Source organism: Cnephaeus nilssonii (genome assembly GCF_951640355.1).
Source record: "Cnephaeus nilssonii genome assembly, chromosome: 6".
NCBI classification, from domain to species: Eukaryota; Metazoa; Chordata; class Mammalia; order Chiroptera; family Vespertilionidae; genus Cnephaeus; species Cnephaeus nilssonii.
The window spans coordinates 100,265,520-100,289,313 of NC_137077.1; the positions used below are offsets into that span (position 1 = coordinate 100,265,520).

At 37.1% G+C, this 23,794-nt stretch overlaps 1 protein-coding gene across 5 annotated transcripts in view; it reads left to right on the plus strand.

Annotated features, from left to right (window-relative positions):
• Window positions 1–23,794, plus strand: part of FRY (FRY microtubule binding protein) — a gene marked incomplete at its 5' end in the record, with an annotated part of 648,830 nt that overhangs the window by 404,472 nt on the left and 220,564 nt on the right. For all 5 annotated transcript variants that reach the window (XM_079773965.1, XM_079773964.1, XM_079773962.1 and 2 more), the window contains 9 exons: window positions 2,040–2,299; window positions 2,716–2,905; window positions 3,508–3,632; window positions 5,912–5,969; window positions 6,832–6,923; window positions 7,199–7,371; window positions 13,477–13,637; window positions 15,452–15,562; window positions 21,521–21,675. In XM_079773965.1, coding sequence (XP_079630091.1) covers window positions 2,040–2,299; window positions 2,716–2,905; window positions 3,508–3,632; window positions 5,912–5,969; window positions 6,832–6,923; window positions 7,199–7,371; window positions 13,477–13,637; window positions 15,452–15,562; window positions 21,521–21,675 — 1,325 coding nt within the window. The remainder of the gene's footprint in view (window positions 1–2,039; window positions 2,300–2,715; window positions 2,906–3,507; window positions 3,633–5,911; window positions 5,970–6,831; window positions 6,924–7,198; window positions 7,372–13,476; window positions 13,638–15,451; window positions 15,563–21,520; window positions 21,676–23,794) is intronic.

Below are 23,794 nucleotides of genomic sequence, written 5' to 3' on the forward strand. Positions count from 1 at the left end.
CTGCCAGTTTAGGCCCGATCCCGGGGATCAAGGCTAAACCAGCAGTCGGACGTCCCCCGAGGGGTCCCGGATTGGAGAGGGTGCAGGCTGGCCTGAGGGAACCCCCGCTTTCACGAATTTTGTGCACCAGGCCTCTAGTTTCAAATGAAATTTGAGCCTTAGGTATATAAATAATATTTTGAAAACTACAATTTCAAGAATAATTGCTCAGGCTTTTTTAAGAAAACTAATTCACATAATTTATTGTACTTAACACTATATGTACCTTATATTTAATGGTGCTTTACAGTTTATAAGGTGTTTTCACATTTATTATCATTTTGACCCGGATAGGTATCAAAACTCAAAAACATTAAGGGGCACAGGGCCATAGTCACACAGAAGGAAGTGATAGGGCCCGGACTTGACCCTAATTGGACTCTGACTCTAGTACAGCTTTATCTGTCTCACAAACATATTCTCCCTTATAAAGTGCATATTAGCAGCTTCAGTTTTCATGAATAAGTAGAAAAGAGATTGAAATGGATTTTAATTATCTGGTTTTTTACAAATTAGTACAGTGCAGTCATGGAACCTGGACTAATTTCAGCTCCAAAGCTGAAGAGAGCAGGACACATCCCGAACGCATGCAGAATCCACACTGCCAATGTCCCTCACATATTCTTGTCAAATAACTATAAATGAATACAAACATAGTTGACAAATAGCTATGAGTGACTAGAAAACCTAACAATACTTGTGAGCTTTATGTGGCTTTTTCCAACTGAAATTCAACAGATCTATATCTTTTAGTAGCCTTGTTCTTGCTATGGTTGTGATAATAATGATACTAAAACTGTTAGCCATGCAGTGCACATCTACTGCGTCTTTTAGAAATTCACATTGTTTGAACATGGAATGGAAGAGTCAAGTTTTATTATTTTATACACAAATCTTATTTCCATGCAGGTTGTATTTTGCTCATGTGATTTTGTTCTGTGTTTATCAGAGTCAAAACCTTGAGCCAGGGTAATTAGGACAGCAACTCTGCACTTAGGAAGATGCACAGGAGCGGAGATGGGGCAAGCAGTACCTGCTCTGTGCCAGGCGTTCTTACCTCCCATTCACATAAAGGTGGAGTGAGAGCAGCATTGTAATCCCCAAGTCATAAATGAAGCACTTTGGGATGTCCGGGAGTTTTCTGGTCACAGGCTTTGGGCAGACTCTGGGCTGGAATCTCTTCTCTCTGGTGCATTAACCATCGAGGCCACTAGTGGGGTGCTCTGACCCACGGGAACTCCTAGACCCAGCAGAGAAAATGGATTGCGTTAAATGCCTAACAAAGATGAAGGCAATTTTCTTTCCTGGTACTACAGCTACATTATTTGAAATTTGGTCTTCTGTAAATTTTGATTTCTGGGCTTAAAAGAAAATGAATAAGAGCTTACGTGATTCGATATCTTTCAAAAGGTTCTAGAATGTATGTTTGGCTTGATAACATAGGACAAGAATATATAGGTATCTTACGTTAAAAATCATCAATAAAATGCCTTTCATAAAAGGAATTAAACTCAGCTATCTCCCTAAGTAATTATCATATATATATATATATATATATATATATATATATATATATATATCCTAATTATAGGTATTAAATATATATCCTAATTATAGGTATTAAACACACATTTATGAATCTCGGAGATTAATAACTTTTCAGAATTTTAAAATGGCAAATCTTTGGTCTAGTTTGAATTAACTAATGTTATGTCTTTGTTCAACAAATATTTAGTGAGCAGCATCTGCTTACCAATGCACAGTGTTACATGACATTAAAACTATACGAAGTACAACCCCTGTCCTTAACCTCTGTACTCCGGTTGCTTGTCATCTAGCCTAGGAAACAGTGATGACTACAAAACAAGTCCGATATGGTAGGGGCAGGAGGAGGTTTCAGAGTCACTGCATGGCCAGTCACAGAGGTGGTCAGGAAAAGCTCTGAGGAGGATGTGGAGTTTGCAGTATGGTGTTGATTCCTTGCCCTCTTGCACCTGCAGGCCACCTTACCACTGACCCACAGTGTGGATCTTCAGTGGTTGGTGGAGTGGAATGCGGTCCTGGTCAACAGCCATTATGATGTGAAGAGCCCATCCCACGTCTGGATATTCGCTCAGTCTGTCAAAGATCCCTGGGTCCTCTGCCTGTTCAGTTTCCTGCGACAGGAGAACTTGCCCAAGCATTGTCCCACGGCCCTCGGCTACGCCTGGCCATATGCCTTCACCCGGCTCCAGTCGGTCATGCCTCTGGTGGACCCCAAGTAAGGGATCTATGTGCTTTCCTCTGTTCTGCTCGTCACCATTTTCCCTCTTACATTTTCATTTCATATAAGAGATTAAGATATTATAATCTTCTCTAGATTCTGAACTTCCTAATATAGAATTCCTAACATTGAATAAAAATCTGGTTCAAAGTTCTCATCTAGAGCTAGTTTTGTTGTTATTGTTGTTGTTGCTTTTCATAATAATCAATATGAATGTCTAAGTACAGAATCTCAGACCTTACTGGTGAAAATGTTATGAAAGTTTATGCAACTTCCTATCCAGTAGTGACCTTCCCTGTCCAGACAATCCTTGACAGATAGCTGTTCAGCTCTCTTTGAGCACTTTGTAGGATCATTATTCAATAAATGATATTTAAAATCCTGACCTAGTGCTCGCTTCTCCATATTTCTAGCAGCCCAATCAATGCCAAGAAAACCAGCACTGCTGGCAGCGGAGACAACTATGTGACCTTGTGGAGAAACTACCTCATTCTTTGCTTTGGAGTTGCAAAACCCAGTATCATGAGCCCGGGACACTTAAGAGCTTCGACTCCAGAAATAATGGCGACCACGCCTGATGGTACAGTGAGCTACGATAACAAGGTGACATGACATGCTTCAGAAGAATTATTCTGTAAGGGTTTTTTTTAGCTTGTTTGTCTAGAGTTCACAGTGCAAATTGTACTGTGCCTGCCATCTGGAGTATACAGAATCAGATTTTCACCCTGAACATTTCTAAATTCCACTGAGTGTTTATGTGCATAATTTATAATTTCTGCCTGACAAATGGACAGCAGAAGATAAAGAGAGGTGAGCAAACTTTCTTAAAACATTGGGACTTGTATTTATTAGTGCCCTAAGGTTTGATTCGTGTCCTACACACCGCATGTCTGTCACTCCACACCAAGTCTTTACTTTTAAACCGTGCCTTGATTAAATTACCTTGTTAATGATAAGTTTTGTAGATTTAATTTGTTTTTTAAGAAGACAATTATAATTTAAAAGTTCTTTAATTTGTGTCTCAGATGAAAATGCATTAATTGTGCTATATCAAATGTATGGGTTGTTGTATTTTTCCTGAAATGGTGGCAGTGCCTTGGGAAGTGATTCAGACTTTGAAACTGTTATAATGGAGTCATCATTTGACTAAAGGAAGCATCTGTTCCCATGTGACCTCTTTTTCTCTTTTAATTAACTTGTTTCAGGCCATGGGCACCCCATCGGTGGGAGTTCTGTTAAAGCAGTTGGTGCCTTTGATGAGACTAGAGGGCATTGAGATCACAGAGTCCTTAGTTTTAGGATTTGGAAGAACAAATTCCCTTGTTTTCAGGTACATTAGTCTTAATAAGTTGTTGTAAATTCATACGTGCTGCCGCTGTCGTAGTCCCTGTTTATAACACAGTCTGAGTTTGCTGTGGGCAAGTGCCTGCAGTTTCCGGCATGGCGCTGTTTCCTGTGTCCTGGCTGATGTGCATGAAACAACCCTTGCTTGCAGCTGCCTCATGTGTCACTTTTTGTCATTGCAACTTTGACTTTATCTCTCAGATTTTATCTCACTTGCAAGCTTTGTTTTAGATAACTGTAAAAACAATTTCCCTGTCAATGTCCAGTTAACCAGACTGTCCAGAGGCTTTAAGGTCACAACAAGGAGTGTCTGCCAATAATGCAACACTCTCAAAGGTTAAGCATTGGTAGAACTCTCTTAGGGATGACCTGTTACACTAGTGGACATTTCTGTAAGGTGCTTTATCTGCCTTTATGGAATCATCATATCTCACTTTCCAGATTTCTTAGTCATTTCACAACTTTAATTAAATAACCATTCCATCTGAGGCAGTGTTAAGCCTTTGAAAGAGTCATCATAAAACATTATATTCGGGCTGCCTCTGATGACTTTAGCTAAGCAGGAAAGCCTACGAGGACAAATTAAATTGTATAGGTTTCACACAGATACAAAAGGGAAAATAAAGATTAATGAGACATCTTAGAGGCAACTGAAAACGATCAGTTATATTATTCATGTAGAGAGTCAGATTTTATCCTTACAAAAAGTAATTGTGAGGGTAATCTGATGAACAACAAAAACTGATGAATAAAAATAGATCTAGAGACAGAGAATCATCAAAAAAGACCATCAAACTTCAGAGGGAAGGCACGAGAGGGTTTGGGTGGAGGGGTAAGAGATCAACCAAAGGGCTTGTATGCATGCATGTAAGCATAACCCATGGACACAGACACTAGTGGGGTGAGGGCATGTGCTGGAGGTGGGGGTGGCCAGGGAGAGGTCAATGGGGGAAAAAGGAGACATATGTAATACTTTAAACAATAAAGAATTTTTTTAAAAAGAATTTAAAAAGTAATTGTGAGTTCTGTCTACTTGGATGCCACTTAGAGTTTTACTTCTTATTTATTAAAACTAAAAAAGCATCATGTAAAAATACTATAAGAAGATAATAAGAACAATTCCTGAAATTTCTGAACATTTTTCCCAAAGAACCTGAGGCTTTCTTTTGCATATCTCATCTTCTTAGTGTTCCTCAGGGGAAGTAACTTATGCAACTTACCAACCATATAGATCTGGGCCTCCGTTTCCTCCCCTGTAAAATTTTTATAATCAGTAAAAATAAAGTGTGTCTCTCTAATAAAAAAAGAAAAAGAAAAATTGGTATAATTATAGGATCTGTCTCAGATTTATTGAGAGAGTTAAATATAAAAATGCACATAGTAAATATTTGGTTAATGTCTGCTATTAGATGGAAGAGACCATTAATATTATTTCCATGTCTTTGGTGAAAAAAATTCTAGCATCTATATTGGAAAAATCAGGAATGAAACGCAGGCTTTCTATGTCTTGGTGCAGAATTCGATAGAGTTTACCTTCCTGTCCCTGGATTTCCCTGGAGGGCAATTTCTATTAGCACAAAATATTCTACCAGAAAATACAAGGTTTTTAGATATGGAGCGGGTAATAAACAAAATACCCACCAACAGGCTAGATAAATGGGACAGGTGAAGTATGTACATGTAATATGAGATATATATTAACATGATCAAACTTTTATTTTTACTACTTAAGAGGTAAGGTTTTTTATATTTGTCTTATAGTTTAAATAAAGGAATTTATCTCTGAAATTACAAAAAAACTTCATGTCAGAATCAACTATCAGTCATTCCCCTGAGCACAGACCCCAAAGGCAGTGCTATAGTATTGCACCTTCTCTTATGCTCTAATTAGACTGAAAATTTCTGTGCAGAGACTCAGTTTCACTTATCTTCAGGTCCACAGCCTGCAGTAAAGTGCTTTAAATTTAGGAAGTACTTGCAAAATATTGTTTAATTGTACAGACATTAAATCAAAACCAAGTCTATACATGTATTGAGGAGCCAAAATTATATACACAGCACTGGGATTAATACCAATAAAACAAAGTATAGGCCAGTACCTAATTACAGTTCACCATGTGACTGGGAAATGGGAAGGCCAGGGGAGATTTTGATGTCAGAAGCAAAGTGGAAAAACCAAATGATTTAGGATTGAATGGATATATTTGGTGACAAATTTGGTGTCAATAATAATATATTTAAAATGCTGACCTTTTTCCTCTGTAGAGAACTGGTAGAAGAACTTCACCCATTAATGAAAGAAGCTCTAGAACGAAGACCCGAGGTAAGATTTTGAAATTAAATCATTAAGATACTTGATGTATTTGGACAGTGGTGTGAATTTAAATCATACCAAATGGTTTCCCCAGCATGCTTTTAATATTGAATCTTAACATTTTAGCTTTTGTTATTTTCATTTCTTCAATATTTGAATACTTAGTATAATATGGCTCCTACTTTAAAAGATTTTATGTCCTATATTTATGAAAGCAAAACAACCTAAGTAGTCATATATATGTTAAGATATCACATTTATTTGAAGAAGGTGTGAGTTGATTGAATTTTGGTTTTTAGTTTGTTTGCTTGTTTTTTACAGGGAGTTGAATGGTCACAAATATTATTTGTTTTGTCTGGCATATGAAGCATTTCCCCCAACATTATCTTCCCCAAAGTGAACTCTGAAAAGGATAAACTTATAATGTAGCAGGATAAAAAATAAAAAATAAAAGAAGACTGAAATGAGCTTCCCATATAGTAGTAAGAATCAAGCAAGAAGTAACAAAAATTGAGCAGTTTGAGTAAGAACATGTGAGCTCCGTGGTCAGATGGGCGGAAGTATTAGTGTCCACTCTTTTCTACTTGACTTAAGATGCTCCAGTCTTGGAGCATCTAGGAATTGAGGCTTGTTCTGAACATTTCCACCATATAGATACTTACCAACCCCCACCCCCCGATGATCTTTCTCTTACAACCTGTAATAGCAAACATTGTCTCTGAGGATTAGGAAATAAGAAAAATACATTTTGTCTTTTATGTTTAGAAAATTGAAAAGGACTAGGTTAGGCCTTTCTTTAACCCAGTTTCCTAAAGCAAAGCTCATATTGCCTTGTTCCTGTCTATAAGTGGTATCACCTCTTTCTGTACAGAACAAAAAACGCCGAGAACGGAGGGACTTGTTAAGACTACAGTTACTTCGAATTTTTGAACTTCTGGCTGATGCTGGTGTAATAAGTGACAGGTAGGGTAAAAATTTCCCCTAATTGATCTCTGCTTACCACACTGGTCTACTTTTATCTCTTTTTATTTCCTTTCTTTTTAAAAATATATTACCTTTAACTTTTACTCAGAAAAAGTAAAAAAATCTTGTGGGGGTTCTTAATCTATTTACGCTGCATATAGGTCAAGAACAAATGTAGTGTGTCAGTTCTGACAGTGGATCTTATTTTCCATGAAGCATGTACCACTTTGAAAGGAAGACTGAGCATCTAAAAGTTCCATTTTTCTTTATTCCAGCACCAATGGAGCCTTAGAACGGGATACGTTAGCCCTTGGAGCTCTGTTCCTAGAGTATGTAGACCTGACCCGCATGCTGCTAGAAGCTGAAAATGATAAAGAAGTTGAAATTCTTAAAGATATCCGGGCACATTTTAGTGCCATGGTCGCCAACTTGATTCAATGTGTTCCAGGTACAGTGATGCATCACTGCACATGACCTTTATGCTTGAAAAAACTTTTGTTCCTCAGGACAGTGCTTCCCTCTAATCCTCCTGGCTTGTGTGCAGGGCTGGGTGGGATTGTCTATTTGTCTTGAAATACTTGGATATATACATGAGGATAGATTGTGGTAATTCAGCACAGAATTGGAAAGAGAACAATAGGAATTAAGCTTTGCTTTGTATTTGTCATTATTTCTATTCTTTATTTTGGTTTCCATGTGAAAATGAACGTAAGTGACTTCCATAACAAGGAAGGAATTCAGAGGGAACACTCACAGGTGCTTCATTTTTGTTCATTCTTGTGCTAATCTGTTAACATGTTTTAAAGTCTGTTTTGTCTGGTAGAAATATACACCAGCTTTCTTTTATTTGTTTCCCTTTGCATGAAATATCTTTTTTCATCCCTTTACTTTCAATCTGTGTGTCTTTCTATCTGAAATGGTTTTCCTGTAGGCAGCATATTGTATATATGGGTCTTATTTTCTTACCCATTCTGCTACCCTATGTATTTTGATTGGAGCATTTAGTCCATTTAAGTAATTCTTTTTTAATTATACATTTCAAATATTTATTTCATTAAATATTTGTGCTCAGTCACTGTACTGCACAGCAGATGCCATCTTTCTTGGGTGGAGCACACCCTTCCAGACAGCATCAGGTTGGGTGAATGCAATAGCCCCACACTCTGGACTCCCTGTCAACCCACTCTACAGAGCTTCCACCCTAAAGAGAAGTCAAATGATTGGGCCAGAATGTAGAGGTCTGGGCCAATGCAGGTAGTGTCAGTGACTGAGTTGTGTGACTTTGGGGAGGGGGCAATTCCCCCAACTTTCCCATGAACCTGACAGCACCTCCTCCTCAAGGGAGATCTACTAGCCTCCCGCTCCTAGCACCTGACAGCCCCAGCCTCTCAACTTTGGGTGGCTCCACCCTGTGAGATCTGGGCAGAATCTGAGACAGACTGAGTTGTGTTGCTATGGGAAAGGGGAAATTTTCCCCTCATACGCCCAACTGGTGCAGGGCCTTCCCTTCACACAGCCAAATCTTGATCACTTGGGCCTGATAAACTCTGCTGGCCTCATCCTAAAACTCCCTGAGACCCTGACCTACCACAAAGGTGTGCAAGCACCCAGCAGGTGGCAGCTAGATTTGGTATATACTGGGACATTTGATTTGTTAAGTGGCCTCAGGCCCAGCACTGGCACTGAGTTTGAACCTATGTAGATCTGGTGAACATCTCTCTCCCCTACCTAGTGACTCACTAGGAACCTATCACCTGCAACTTGAATACCACAAAAGGCTCTTTCAGTGACTGAGCCTAACAGGCAGGCAGCGGGTGGAGGCAGGCAGAGGCAGACATCAGGTTTCCTTGGGACTTTTAAAGACTTGCTCCCTGGCCCGAGGCTGGTAAAAGCAAGCATTAGTGTGCAGCTTGATCTTTTCCATGCACACCCAGGCCCAGCAGAGGCAGCCACAAATTGTAGACCACTTTGTAGCTCCAAACAGGTTGTCCAGAGCCAGTCACAAGCAGCTTCTGACATTGGCCTGCACCAGATTCCCATCCAAGAAGACCTAGAACCAACATACCACTGGTGATATTCAGACATCATCACAGCAGGATCCAAACAGCCTCACCAGTGGCTCAGCCAAAGGAAGATTTCTACATGCACCAGACCCTGCTGAGGTGAATCCACTTTGAGAGGTCAGCACCTGCAGTCAGCTCATTCACTGTGGTTGGAATTGATCCTCACAGTCAGCCAGCCTAATGGCCAATCCACACACAAACAGGCCACTAGTAATTAAGATTCAATTACAACAGAAAGTCCTACAAGGGATATTCCAGGAGCACCCAGCACAGGTGATCAAGGAAATTTTGCCATGGGGTCCCACAGGACACCTACTACATAAGGCCACCCCAGCAAGACTGGGAGTCAAAGCATACCTACATAACACATAGAAATAAATACAAAGAGGCAGCCAAAATAGAGAGAAAAATAAATATGCCCCAAATGAAAGAACACAAGAAATCTGAAGAAGTAAAGTTAAATGAAATGGAGGCAACCAATCTACCAAAATCTTAGAAACAGCAAGAGAAAGATAGTCAGTTACCTACAAGAGAGCTCCCATAAGACTATCATCTGATTTCTCAACAGAAACATTTCAGGCCAGAAGGACTTGCCAGGAAATATTCAAAGTGACAAAAAGCAAGGACCTAATTTCCTCAGCATGACTATCATTTAAAATTGAAGAAATAAAGAGCTTCTCAGAGGGAAAAAAAAAAGCTAAAGGAGTTCATTACCACCTAATCAATATAATAAATGTTTTTAAAAAATGACAGCCAATTTCATTTGAATCAAAAAAGAAAAGAAATGTTAAAGGATTTTCTTTAAGAAGGAGGAAGAACAGGAGGAGAAAAAAAACAAAGGAATATAAGTTAAAAGAGTAAAATGGCATTAAATATGTACCTATTAATAATCACTATAAATGTAAATGGCTTGAATGCTTCAATCAAAAGACATAGGGTGTCTGAATGGATAAAAATAAAAGATCTATATATTTGCTCTCTGCAAGAGACCCACCACAGAATGAAAGATATACACTGAGTAAAGATGAAGGGATAGAAAAATATATTTCATACAAATGGAAATGAACAATGAACTGGAGTAGCAAGACTTATATATGACAAAATAAACTAGGCTATAATAAGAGCAAAAGAAGGACAATACATAATGATAAAGGGAACAATCCAACAAGATGATATAACCCTTGTAAATATTTATGCACCCAACATAGGAACACCTAAATATATAAAACAAATCTTGATAGACATAAAGGGAGAGATAGACAATAATATAGTTATAGTAGGGGACTTTAATACCACATTAACACTAATGGGTAGATCTTCCAGACAGAAAAAATCAACAAGGAAACAGTGGCCTTAAATGACACAGTAGATCAGATGGATTTAATTGTTATCCTCGGAGTATTTCACCCCAAGGCAGCAGAATATACATTTGTTTCGAGTGCACATGGCACATTTTCTAGGATAGACTATATGTTAGACAAAAACAAGTCTCAGTAAATTTAAGAAGGTTGAAACCATATTAAGCATCTTCTCTGGCCATAATGCTATGAAACCAGAAATCAATCACAAGAAAACAACTGAAAAACACACAAAAACATGGAGCTAAATAACATGTTACAAAACAATGAATGGGTCAACAATGAGATCAAGGAAGAAATAAAAAAGATACCTTAAAACAAATGAAAATGAGAACACAACAACCCAAAATCTATTGTATACAGCAAAAGCAGTTCTGAGAGGGAAATTCATAGCATTACAGGCCTACCTTAAGAAACAAGAAAAATCTCAACTAAACAATCTAACTTTACACTTAAAGGAACTAGAAAAGGAAAAACTAGCAAACTCCAAAGTGAGTAGAAGAACAGAAATAATAAAGATCAGAACAGAAATAAATGACAAAGACTTTTTAAAAATACAAAAGATCAATGAAACCAAGAGCTGGGTCTTTGAAAAGGTAAACAAGGTTGATAAACCTTTAACCATACTCATGAAGAAGAAAAGAGAGAGGATCCTAATAAATAAAAATCAGACATGAAAGAGGAGAAGTAACAAGTGACTCTACAGAAATACAAAGTATTGTAAGAAAATATTATGAAAAACTGTATGATAACAAATTGGACAATTGGAACAAAATGGATAAATTCCTAGAAATATACAATCTTCCAAAACTGAATCAGGAAGACTAGAGAATCTGAATAGACAGATTATAATTAGTAGAATTAAAGCAGTAGTCAAAAAAACTCCCAACAAACAAGACATGGACCAGATGGCTTCATAGGAGAATTTTATCAAACATTCAAAGAAGAACTAACAGCTATCCTTTTTAAAATATTCCAAGAAATTCAAGAGGAGGAAAGACTCCCATGCTTATTTTATGAGGCCAGCACTATCCTAATTCCAAAACCAGATAAAGACACTACAAAGAAAGAAAATTATAGGTCAATATCCTTGATGAACATAGATGCTAAAATCCTCAACAAAATATTAGCAAACCGGATCCATCAATACTTTGAAAACATCATACACCATGATCAAGTGGAATTTATTCCTAGGATGCATGGTTGGTAACAATATCCACAAATCAATAAATGTGATATATCACATAAACAAAATGAAGGATAAAACCACATGATTGTATCACTAGATGCAGAATAAAGCATTTAATAAAATCCTATATAATAAAATGGTAATATGCAAATTGACCCTAATGGCGGAACAACCAGCTGCTATGATGCACACTGACCACCAGGGGAAAGATGCTCAATGCAGGAGCTGCCCCCTGGTGGTCAGTGCACTTCCATAGGGGGAGCGCCACTCAGCCAGAAGCCGGCTCATGGCTGGCCAGCACAGCAGTGGTAGCGAGAGCCTCTCCTGCCTCCGCGGCAGCACTAAGGATGTCCGACTAACAGCTTAGGCCTGCTCCCCACAGCCTAAGCTGTTAGTTGGACATCCCCCGAGGGCTTCCGGGCTGCCAGAGGGATGTCTGACTGCCAGCTTAGGCCTGATCCCCTGGGGAGCAGGCCTAAGCCAGCAGTGGACATCCCCCGAGAGTCCCAGACTACAAGAGGGCGCAAGCCAGGCTGAGGGAACCCCCGCCCCAGCACACGAATTTTCATGCACCAGGCCTCTAGTTTATAATAAAAATTCTCAGCAACGTGGAAATACAGGGAACATACTTCAACATAATAAAAGGTATATAGGACAAACCTACAGCCAATATAAAATTCAATGGGAAAAACCAAAAACGTTTCCCTTAAGACTGAGTACAAGATAGGAATGTCCACTCTCACCACTCTTAGTCAACATAGTACTGGAAGTCCTAGCCACAGCAATTAGTCAGACAAGAGGAAGAAATAAAAGGCATCCATATTGGAAAAGAAGACGTAAAACTATCATTATTTGCATATGACATGATACAGTATATAAAGAACCCTAAATATTGCACCAAAAAAACTATTAGATCTGACAAATTAGTTCAGTAAAGTAGCAGGATACAAAATAAACATCCAGAAATCAGTTGCATTTCTATATACCAATAATGAACTAGCAGAAAGGGGAACTAATAAAACAATCCCATTTACAATTGCATTAATAAAAACAACAATCTAGGAATAAATTTAACCAAGAATGTAAAAGACCTGTACTCCAAAAGTTATAAGACACTGAAGAATGAAAGTGAAGAAGATACAAATAAGTGGAACTGTATACCATGCTGATGGATAGGAAGAAGTAACATCATTAAAATGTCGATACTACCCAAAGCAATCTATAGACTCCACACAATTCCTATCAAGTTACTAATGGAATATTTTATAGAATTGGAACCAATATTCCAAAAATTTATATGGAACCACAAAAGACCCTGAATAGCCACAGCAATCTTGAGGAAGAAGAACAAAGTTGAAGAAATCATGCTATCTGATATCTAAACTATACTACAAGGCCAGTTCAGTGTAAAAATGAATGACTGCTGTCATTAAAAGCACTTTACATAATTACAAAAAGCTCCATTCAACTATTTCTACTTTTTCATAACTTTGATGTTGTATAACCAATCCTTCTCATTTTGATGACTCTAAAGTAAGATGTGAGCTGGCCTCTTCAGCTAAAGTACATTTGTTTAAAATTGTCTATACATTATACTTTATAGTTTTTCCTAAAGACTGGCAGCAGTCCAGGGAACATTGTCTATGTAAGCAGCTGATTGGAAGGTGTTGGAAAGTTCTCTAGATATTGAATAGAGAACAGTGTGTGAGTCATCTTTTGTCTCTGCTTCCTGCTCTGACAACATGCTAGCGAGGAAGGCTGCACCTTTAGAAAGAAAATTCTTCTTAACTTTTTAAACACTTTTTATTACCTAAAGAAAACTGGAGTTAGGAAATGAAATTAATCCTTTCTCCAAAACTTAAAACTGCTGCATAATAGTGACATAAATTGTATTCACTATATTTTTTATTCTCAGAGACTGTTAACTGCATTTTTCTCTCTAGTTCACCACAGGAGATTTCTCTTCCCCCAGCAAAGCCTGAGGCACCATCTTTTCATCTTGTTCAGCCAGTGGGCAGGGCCCTTCAGCATTATGTTCACACCTCTGGATCGATATAGTGACAGGAACCATCAGATCACAAGATACCAGTATTGTGCCTTAAAGGTAAGTCACCTTTGCCTCATGATGATTCTTGTGAGATCCATGGTTTCTTTCCTTAAACTGATAACCATGCCTTAAATTAGGTTGAAATAAATAATATGATTTCATATGATATGACAGAATCTAAGTATACTGGCAAAAAAAATCAAATAAATACACACATAAATACATAAGCTGACCTTAAAAATTCCAAAATGTACACACATAAAATAGATTGATAGTTGTGTATAGATATGCAACTATTCCAATTGGCCTCATAATTTCTAAATGCAAAACTTATCCAAGCTTCCACTTTAATCATTGTGTCCTCTATATAAGAACCACATGTTTTTTTGTTTTGTTTGTTTTAGTTTTTAATAATTTTATTAAATCTTTATGTTGAAAGTATTACACAGGTTCTCTTTTTTCTCCCACAGAACCACATGTTTTTTCGTAAGGGATAAACCCTTAAAGTAGCTGCCTTGCCAGTAAACTTCCAACCTAAGAAAAAGTCCATAGATTATAATGAGGGGTGTGTGTGTGTATGTGTGTGTGTGTGTGTGTGTGTGTGTGTGTGTGTGTGTGTGTGGTGTCCCCCCAAAAAAGTATACATACACTTTGAATAATTATAAAGGCAGTCTTTATTAAAATACATTTCATTTCAAAATTGAGCTATCAGAAATTAAAGTGTGCATACATTTTTTGTGGCATCCTGTGTGTGTGTGTGTGTGTGTGTGTGTGTGTATATAAATATATATATATATTAGGAGCCCAGCACATGATTTGAAATCATGCGGCACCGCCCATCCTTGAATCACCAGTCGGGCCCTCTCCACCCGTGAAGCAGCCACGGCCACTGCTGATCAGGCCCTCCCCCAGCACAGGCGCACAGAGGCCCCTGCTACCCCGCCCCCAACACTGCACGCTCAACCTCCTCCTGTCTGGTCGACCTATTACAGCATCCTGGTTAATTAGCATATTTCTCTCTCTCTCTCTCTCTCTCTCTCTCTCTCTCTCTCTCTCTCTCTATATATATATATATATATATATATATATATATATATATATATACATAACCTCAAGTTCAAAATCTGCCATTTCCATTTTTAGCCTCTTATCCTAGAAGATTCCCAGAAATAAATAAATTTCCACACTACTAGGACTGTTCAAAAATTTCAGAAACATGATTCCCAGTCTAATTTAAACTATCATATATAGCATAAATTGCTGACTTTCAGGTTGACTATTGTCTCAATGGTGCTCATTTAAACCATGGCCCTGATAGTCACCGGACTTGCTAATTGCAGAATTAATAAAGATCTCACCTTCCCTTGCTTCCTCCCCTCAACCTCAAAGAAACTGAAGTTTATATTTTTCATTTTCTTTATCTTTGATTAAGAATCACAATTATTCCATGTTTTTCATAGTTTGTCGATTCAGTACATAGTCAAATATTTGTCATCAAAGCAAAAGTTTAAAAGCTCTATCTTCTAAACAGAATTAATTCACTTGAACTCACTTAAGGTGAGTTCATTTTCAAAACTGTGACATGGCATTTTGCTTTGAATGTTTTACTGTTTCATGATAAAGACTTCTTATTATCATAAGATACATTTTCATGAAGTTAAATTTATGAATTTAGCTCTTCTAAAATGAGCCAATTGGGAATCTGGTACTTTTTATTGACTATACTAAGGAATACTTAAAAATCTGTGGAAATAAGTGCTTTAAAAGACCTTTATCATTTATAATTCTGGTAGTTATGTTTTATACAGTCAGTTGCATACCATTAGACCATGCCAGTTTTCATTCCCAGGTGCTTTGTGTTCTGTTATCAGGCAATGTCAGCAGTGCTGTGCTGCGGACCTGTGTTTGACAACGTGGGCCTTTCCCCAGATGGCTACCTCTATAAGTGGCTTGACAACATTCTGGCTTGTCAAGATTTACGAGTAAGTACCAGCTAAAGATACTTACTTGTTCAATGTATAGGGTAGTCTGCCTCAGCTGGGTTACTGAGTGTCTAAGCATTGTTCACAACACAGTCTCTTCCCACATCAACCGCAGAGTGTAGGTTTAATTGTTGTCACAATACACTGTGATGCATCCAGATAAATATCACAGTAACATTTACCAAGGTTGACAATGAACTATGCCATAAAGCAAGTCCCCATAAAGTTTACATGATTGAAGTGACATAGACTGTGTTCTCTAATCGCAGTGAAATTATGCTAGTGACCAATAATCTATATACGGTACTTTCCGGCGTATAAGACAGCTGGGCATATAAGATTTTCCTGGGTTAAAAAGTCGTTTTATACGCCGGAAAATACGGTATATTGGACTATATTGATGGGATTAAATATATTGGACTACTGTATTAACTTTGTGCCTGTATTATAGAAACACAATACAGCTCTGTCCCTATCTTCAAAGAGCTTAAGTCTCTGTGAGTTCCCGGTAAGGTAAACCCGTAAACAGCCAAAGAAGGAGCAGGTTCCAATACCATTCTTATTATAAAAATTACTGAGTAAAAAACTGTCCTCACTCTCCCTCTAGAACAAGAATTAAAAGGAACAAATAAATATAATGAATGAATCCAAACTCCTTTGGGGACCCCAACCCTCAGGGACTAATAGGTTTTGTGAGGCCTAAAGTTTACTGAACCTTAAGGACTAATTTTAGAGGGGAGGGGCGGCGGGGGGGGATTTTTTTAATAAGGTTCAAAAATGACTTTATTTAGAATAAAAAAACAAATTACAAATAACTGTAGGCTTGGGGAATCTGTCCCTTTCTCTTTTAAATCATTTCAGGCAGGTTATCCAAAATGCTACTGGTAGCAACTTGCTTGCTCTCTCCCCCAGAACAAATCTAGCCCTCACAGGGGCTCTGAAGCTTCCTTACTATAACAATAAAAACATTTCAACAACACTCCTTTCTGGACAAAATCCTTTCTTTTTAAATTTTTTAATTTTATCAAAGTAATAAATACATAGTTCATAATGTATCTTTTGTTTTCCTAATAGGTATGTGGTGTAGTGGTATATCATTGTTGTTTTTATTCTATTGTTGACACTATTATAGATGTCTCCTATTTTCCCTCCTTTACCCTCCTCCACCCAGCCCCAACCCCCGACCTCTGGCCATCACCACACTTTTGTCTATGTCCATCCCCCTCCCCTTTGACCTCTGTTAGTCCCTCCCATCCTATATAATAAAAGGCTAATATGCAAATTGACCAAACGGTGGAACAACCAGTTGCTATGATGCACACTGACCACCAGGGGGCAGACGCTCAATGCAGGAGCTGCCCCCTGGTGGTCAGTGCACTCCCACAGTGGGAGTGCTGCTCAGCCAGAAGCCCTGAACTGGGCTCATAGCTGGCAAGCACAGCAGCGGTGGCGGGAGCCTCTCCCTCCTCTGCAGCAGCGCTACGGATGTCTTACTGCAGCAGCACTAAGGGTGTCTGACTGCCAGTAGTCGGACATCCCCCAAGGGTGCCCGGACTATGAGAGGGCACAGGCCAGGCTGAGGGACCCCCACGAGTGCACAAATTTCATTCACCAGGCCTCTAGTAAGTACATAATTAAGACACACTGTTCCAGATAACCAGTGAGTAAAAGAATAAATGAGAGACTGGAAAATATTTTTAACTGAAGAATAATGAAAGCACTACATACTAAACTTGTGGATTATAAATAAACTCTTGCTTAGACTGAAATGTATAGTTTTAAGTGCATATAATAGATAGAAAAAAAGGCTGATAATGACCTAAGCATCCATCTCAAGGTGTTGGAAAAATAATAACTTCAAACTCAATCAAGTAAAATGAAGGAATAAGGATAAGAGCAGAAATTAATCAAAGAGAAATAATTAATTTAAACCCAAAGTTGAATTTGTTTAAAAAAAAAAAAGAACCTAATAAAATTAATCAATCCATGCCCTAAGTGGTTGGCTCAGAGGATAGAGCATCGGCCTACAGACTGAAGGGTCCCAGGTTTGATTCTGATCGAGGGCATGTACCTTGGTTGTGGGAACATCCCCAGTAGGGGGTGTGCAGGAGGCTGCTGATTGATGTTTCTCGCACATTGATGTTTTTAACTCTCTGTCCTTTCCCTTCCTCTCTGTAAAAAAAAATCAATAAAAAAATATATATTTTTAAAAATTAATAAATCCATGGCAAGTCTGATCAAGAAAGAGAGAAAGAATGCACATGTCATTAGCATCATAAATTTAAAGGAGCATCACTATGATATTTAAAATATTTAAAATAAATGAGAACATATGAACACCTTTGTGCCAGTAAACTTGAAAATTTAGATAAAAGAGGCAAATTCCTAGAAAAACACAATACCAGAAGAAAAGAAAATCTGGAGTCATATAAGTAATAAAGAAATCTAATCTGTAATTGGACTTCCCACAAAAAAAACTTTAAGAACAGATGGCTTTACTGATGAAGTCAACATTTAAGGAACAAATTGTATTGATTTGATACAAATCCTTAAAGAGAAAACAGCTCAAGAGAAAATACATTCCAACATGTTTTAGCAGACCAGCATAACCTTGATACTAAAACCTGGCAAGGATTTAACAAGAAATAATATTAAAAGGCAATTTCATTCATGAGCATAGAAACAAAATTTTAAACAAATTATTAGAAAACTGAATTCAGTGATATATAAAAAAAGATGATTCATCATGACCAAGTTGCGATTATTCAAGACCTACTTGATTGGCTTAATGTCCATCAATTCATTAGTAAGTTAATTACTTTAATAGTGTCTCAAGAAGGAAATATTATATGGTCATCTCAATAGATGCAGAAAAGCATTTTTAAAATTCTACATTCATTAATGAGAGAAACTCTTAATAAGACCAAGAATAAAAAGAACTTTCTTGGTTTGATAAAGGTATCTTTAACAAACATAGAGCAAACATAAATACTTAACAGTGAATATTGAAAGTGTTTCCTGAGATTAAAATGACCAAGGGAGCCCACTGTCACCACTTATGTCAACATTATACTATAAATCCTTGCATATGCATTAGGAAAGAAAAATAAGGTGTCAGGAATAAAAAAAAATAAAAACTTAGATGGCAAATCTAAATGTGAAAGGTAAAAGAAATAAAGTTTCTAGAAAATAAGACAGGAGGATATCTTACTCCCTGAGATTATGGAAAGATTTCTTAAACAAGATGCAAAAATTACTAACCATAAAGAAAGACTATTTAATAACTTCTGTTCACCAAAAGGCACCATTAAGAGTATGAACAGACTAGCCATTGCATAAAAGATACTTGCACCATAAACCAGTTCTTAAATCTAAAATATATAAAGAACCCCTACAAATAAATAAGAGAAAGACACCTAGAAAAATGACCAAAGATTAAAACAAGCTATGTACAAAAGAGGTTATCTAAATGGTCAGTAAACATAAGAAGACATTTTCCAGCTCATCAGTAGTCACAAAGATGCAAACTAAAGCCACAGGAGATGCTATCCACCAGTATGGCTGAAATTTAAAAGATTGGCAGTACCACTTATGACCCAGAAATTCCACTTCTAGGTATATATTTAAAGAAATACAAAACAGTATCCAAAAAGATGCAGCATTATTTACAATAGTCAAGATATGGAAGCAATCCAAAGTGTCCATCAATAGACAAATAGATCAAAAAGCTGTGATACATACATACTATGGAATATTACTCGGCCATAAAAAAGAATGGAATGTTACCATTTGCAACAGCATGGGCCTAGAGGATAGTATGTTAAGTGAAGTAAGTCAGACAGAAAAAAAAAATAACATATGACTTCACTTATATGTGGAATCTAAAGAACAAAATAAACACACAAAATAGAAACAGACTTATAGATACACAAAACAAACTGATGAGGGGGTTGGAGGGCTGGGTGGAAAAGGTGAAGGTATTAAGAAATAAAAATTGGTAGTTACAAAATAATTATCCTATATAATAAAGAGGTGATATGCAAATTGACCATCACAAGATGGCAGCTCCCACAGCAGGGGCGGGGCCGGCTGTACCGCGCACCTGCCATCGGAGTCCCCTCAGCCCCGCCAGGGGCCTTGGGTCCTCCTGCACCCCCCACTGACTGAGGCTCAGGCAAGCAGGGCTGCCCGAGGCTCAGGTAACCAGGGCCAGTCGAGGCTTGCGCTGCCGGCAGTGACAGCAGCAGAGGTGTGATGGGGGCATCGCCTTCCCCTCATCACCTGGGTTGCCTCCCTCCCCTGAGGGCTCCTGGACTGTGAGAGGGGGCAGGTGGGCTGAGGGACGCCCCCCTCCAGTGCATGAATTTTCATGCACCGGGCCACTAGTGGGATATAAAGTACAGCACAGGAAAAATAGTCAACAATATTATAATATGTATGTATGGTATCAGGTGGGTACTTGAAATATTGGGAGATCGCTTTGTAAATTATATAATTGTCTAACCACTATGCTGTATACCTGAAACTAATACAAAATAATATTGAATGTAAACTGTAATTGAAAAAGAACATTTTTAAAAATAATAAAGAAGTATAAAGATTAAATATCACCATTATGACATAAAAAAAGAAAAGATTGTCAGTACCAAATGTCAATGAGGAAATGGAGCAATGGGAACTCTCTATGCTATAGAGAGTATAAACTGGAAATACCATTTTGGAAAACTGATTGGCATTATCTACTAAAGTTGAACACAGTATACCAACAACCAGCAGATTCTAAATTAGGGAGTGATCATATTAGAATACTATACAACAGTGGGCATAAATTAATGTAGGTCACTCTCAAACAGCAGTTGAGTGAAAGAAAGCAGGACACAAAATTATATGTTATATAATTCCACTTACATGGAGTTCAAAACAGCCCAAACTAACCAATGGTAGTGGAAGTCAAGATGTGGTTGCTTCTGAGGAGGGGAGAAAGACCAGTGATGAAGAAAATGCACAGGCAGGCTTTACTGGTGCTAGCAGTCTGTGGTTTTTACTTTGTGGTACTCACATTATCATGTTCAGTTAAGATAACTCATCATATACTTGTGAGTCATATACTATGTATTTTATACATCAATATCAAGCTTCTAAAGCACAATAATAACTTGTTGATTTTCTTTCAAGTCTAACTTTGTAATCAAATGTTTTTAAGTCCTTTGCAATACTAAAGCCATATCAGTTTTTATCTTAAGCCCCTTTAGAAACTAGGTTGAGCATGTTTGACCATTCAATTAGAATATCACTCCCAAAACCAGAAACTTTCCTTCTCCATCTTGTTGCAACTTCCAGAGGAGACAGGAAAATGTTTTTGGAGGGGAATATAGTCTCCAGGCACCAGTCATCTTCTGGACAAAAGACAGTAGCTTCAGGAGTCAATTAAGTATTCTATAAACTCTCTTTACTATGCTAATATTTTATATGGAAGTCTCTGATTATGATGAGTTTATTGATAACTATATTTCTTTTAAAAAGATTGCCAGCTAAGCTTTACACAGTATATTTAGTAATCAAGCCTCCTAAACATATTCCCTCTGATTTTTTCTTAAAAGACTGCATACATAAAGGCTCTTCTTTTGTATGTTTGAATTTTTTGCCAAACACATATATTTTTCAGAAACACTTTAAATGCAAAGAAGAAATATAGACAGTCTTCACCACCTTTCTAGCATTATATGCTCGAGAATGAGTAGACCCTATAGACAGATTTAGGTAGGATCCCGTTTATTTCAGTATTCAGTTTCAATCACTCCCTCTTAAAGAGGAAAATTTGAAATAAAAATTAATAAAGATGAATGCTCAGTCTCCACTTTATTTTACCCCATTCGATATTGACTAAGCTTGATTTTGTGTCTTTCCCTGGAATACCTTTCATTAAACATGAATAATTGCTTTCCTCTGTGTATTCAGGTTCATCAACTTGGCTGTGAAGTTGTCGTCTTACTCTTGGAACTTAATCCTGACCAAATAAATCTTTTTAATTGGGCAATTGACCGATGCTACACAGGTTCCTACCAACTTGCATCTGGCTGCTTCAAAGCCATAGCAACTGTATGTGGAAGCAGGTATGGATTCTCGTAAGCGGGGGTGACTGGTCAGTGGAAAATTCAATTAGGGTTGTTCTTCGTGGTATGAATAACTGAGAGTTGACTGCTTTTGCAATTATTCAAGCATAGTAAATGCTATGGGAATGCAAAATGGCCTATATTTCCCCGGCAGAAAGACCGCACCCTGTAAGTGTGCAGCTACATTGATTTTTTGTATTCTACCAGGAGAGTGGTTTGTCATTATAGCCCCCTTCTTTTAATTCATGGTGAAATTCATAGTGAAACATTAGAACAGAATTTGAAAATGATCAAGAAGATATATTAAAGGAGTTTCTAGAAATGCTTGTGAGAGATGTGAGCAATAAGCCCTTCAGCCATCTTTAGACCAAACTAAACCCAAAAAGCACCCTTCAAAAGGTTAAATCCACCTTGTTCAAAACTTCAGAAGGGAAGAAAAGGAAAGCAATGTGGCACCCAGGTTCCACAGACCACACTTTTAAAAACATTGTCCTTGTTATATAAATTAGTCATTTGGCAAAAACATTCAGAACTCTAGTTTATTGAATTTCATAACTATGATACAAGGGTTAATGAAGATACCCAAATTGCATGAGCTTTTTCCAAAAAGAAAAGCTCATATGTTAGAACTTGAAAGAAGGCAGCTGAAGTATATTTTTGAAAAGACTCATATAAACTGTTGATTTTCCTGTTCGATAAATTGTTGCATTTTAAATGGCTATATTGATTCCCTATCCAGGTAGGTCAGTTGGTTAGAGTGTCGTCCAGATATGCCACAGTTGCAGGCAGATTTAAAGGTTGTGGGTTTGATCCCCAGTCAGGGCACATAACAATAATCAACAAATGAATGCATAAATAAGTGGAACAACAAATCTCTCTCTCTCTCTCTCTCTTTCTCTCTCTCTCTCTTTCTCTCAATGAATAAATTTTTTAAAAAATAAATTAATTAATTTTTTTAAATGGCTGTCTTCAGGTACCCAAAGAAGGGAATAAAAGTGAATTCATTATAAGTTTCAACTTATTACAAATAAAATAAAAGTGAACTAGTTTTAAACTCCAACCTATTTTGTTCTAAATTAATAAGAACAGAATTTTAAAAGACATCTACTTTCAGTAAATGTAAAATAACCATGCTTTTTAGAGACAAGTTTCTCTTCAAAATTTTTATCTTTCTTTTAAAGATAGTAGATAACATTTTATGTCTAAAACTTGCATTTTCCATAATCTTAGCAGTAGAATTTTTATTATACACTTTAATCTCCATAAAATTTTAGCAAATGAATATAAACTGATTTTCCCATCATTTCATTTTTTTATGTTAACATTACAAAAGAATACTTGGATCTATGGGATATTACCAAAATAACATTTTTTTGAAAAATTATCTTTCTCCAGAATATATTTTATTTTTAGTCATTTCTATCTATTAAGAATAAGCTTCACATGATGCTTTGATTCTAAAAAAATGTATTTAGAATCTATGACTTGGACCATAGGTTTTCTCTTTTTTCCGCCCTTTTCCCAGTGATCTTGTCTTGAACTTTCCTAGCCAAATAACTTAATTGCATGCTGTCTCATAAAATGTTACATTTCATTCCTGTGAATAAGTCCAGGTATTTTTCCTTAGGGAGTACAAATGAGTACTTTAATAATTTAACAATATAATCACAATTTCAGTAATATCTCCAGTCCCAAAAATATTAGGACATAAACTCCTCTATGCTTAGAGTAGATTTTTAAAGCTACGATCTTAAACTATTTGGGTTTCTTAAACAAATATTGCATATCAATTTACATTTATGACATTCATATTTCTGAAGGAAGGTTAGAGGGCCAGGCAAAGCCATGGATGGTCATGACCTGTCTGCCAAGACAATTGCGAACATTGCTGTCATTTCTCACCACAGAGAACGTTTAGAATTTAAAGCTTCAGCTGTGGCCAAAATTTACTCTCTTTTCCCATAAATTCTCAGAATGTGTAGTTTAGACAAGCCTCAGATTTGTCTGAACAATCTTTGCACTTATGTTTTCAATTCTGTTTTTTCAAAGAAATTATGGTGTTTTAGCTTTTGCTTTTTAAATTTCCTGCATGTTTGCTTCTGAAAAATACCTAAATACC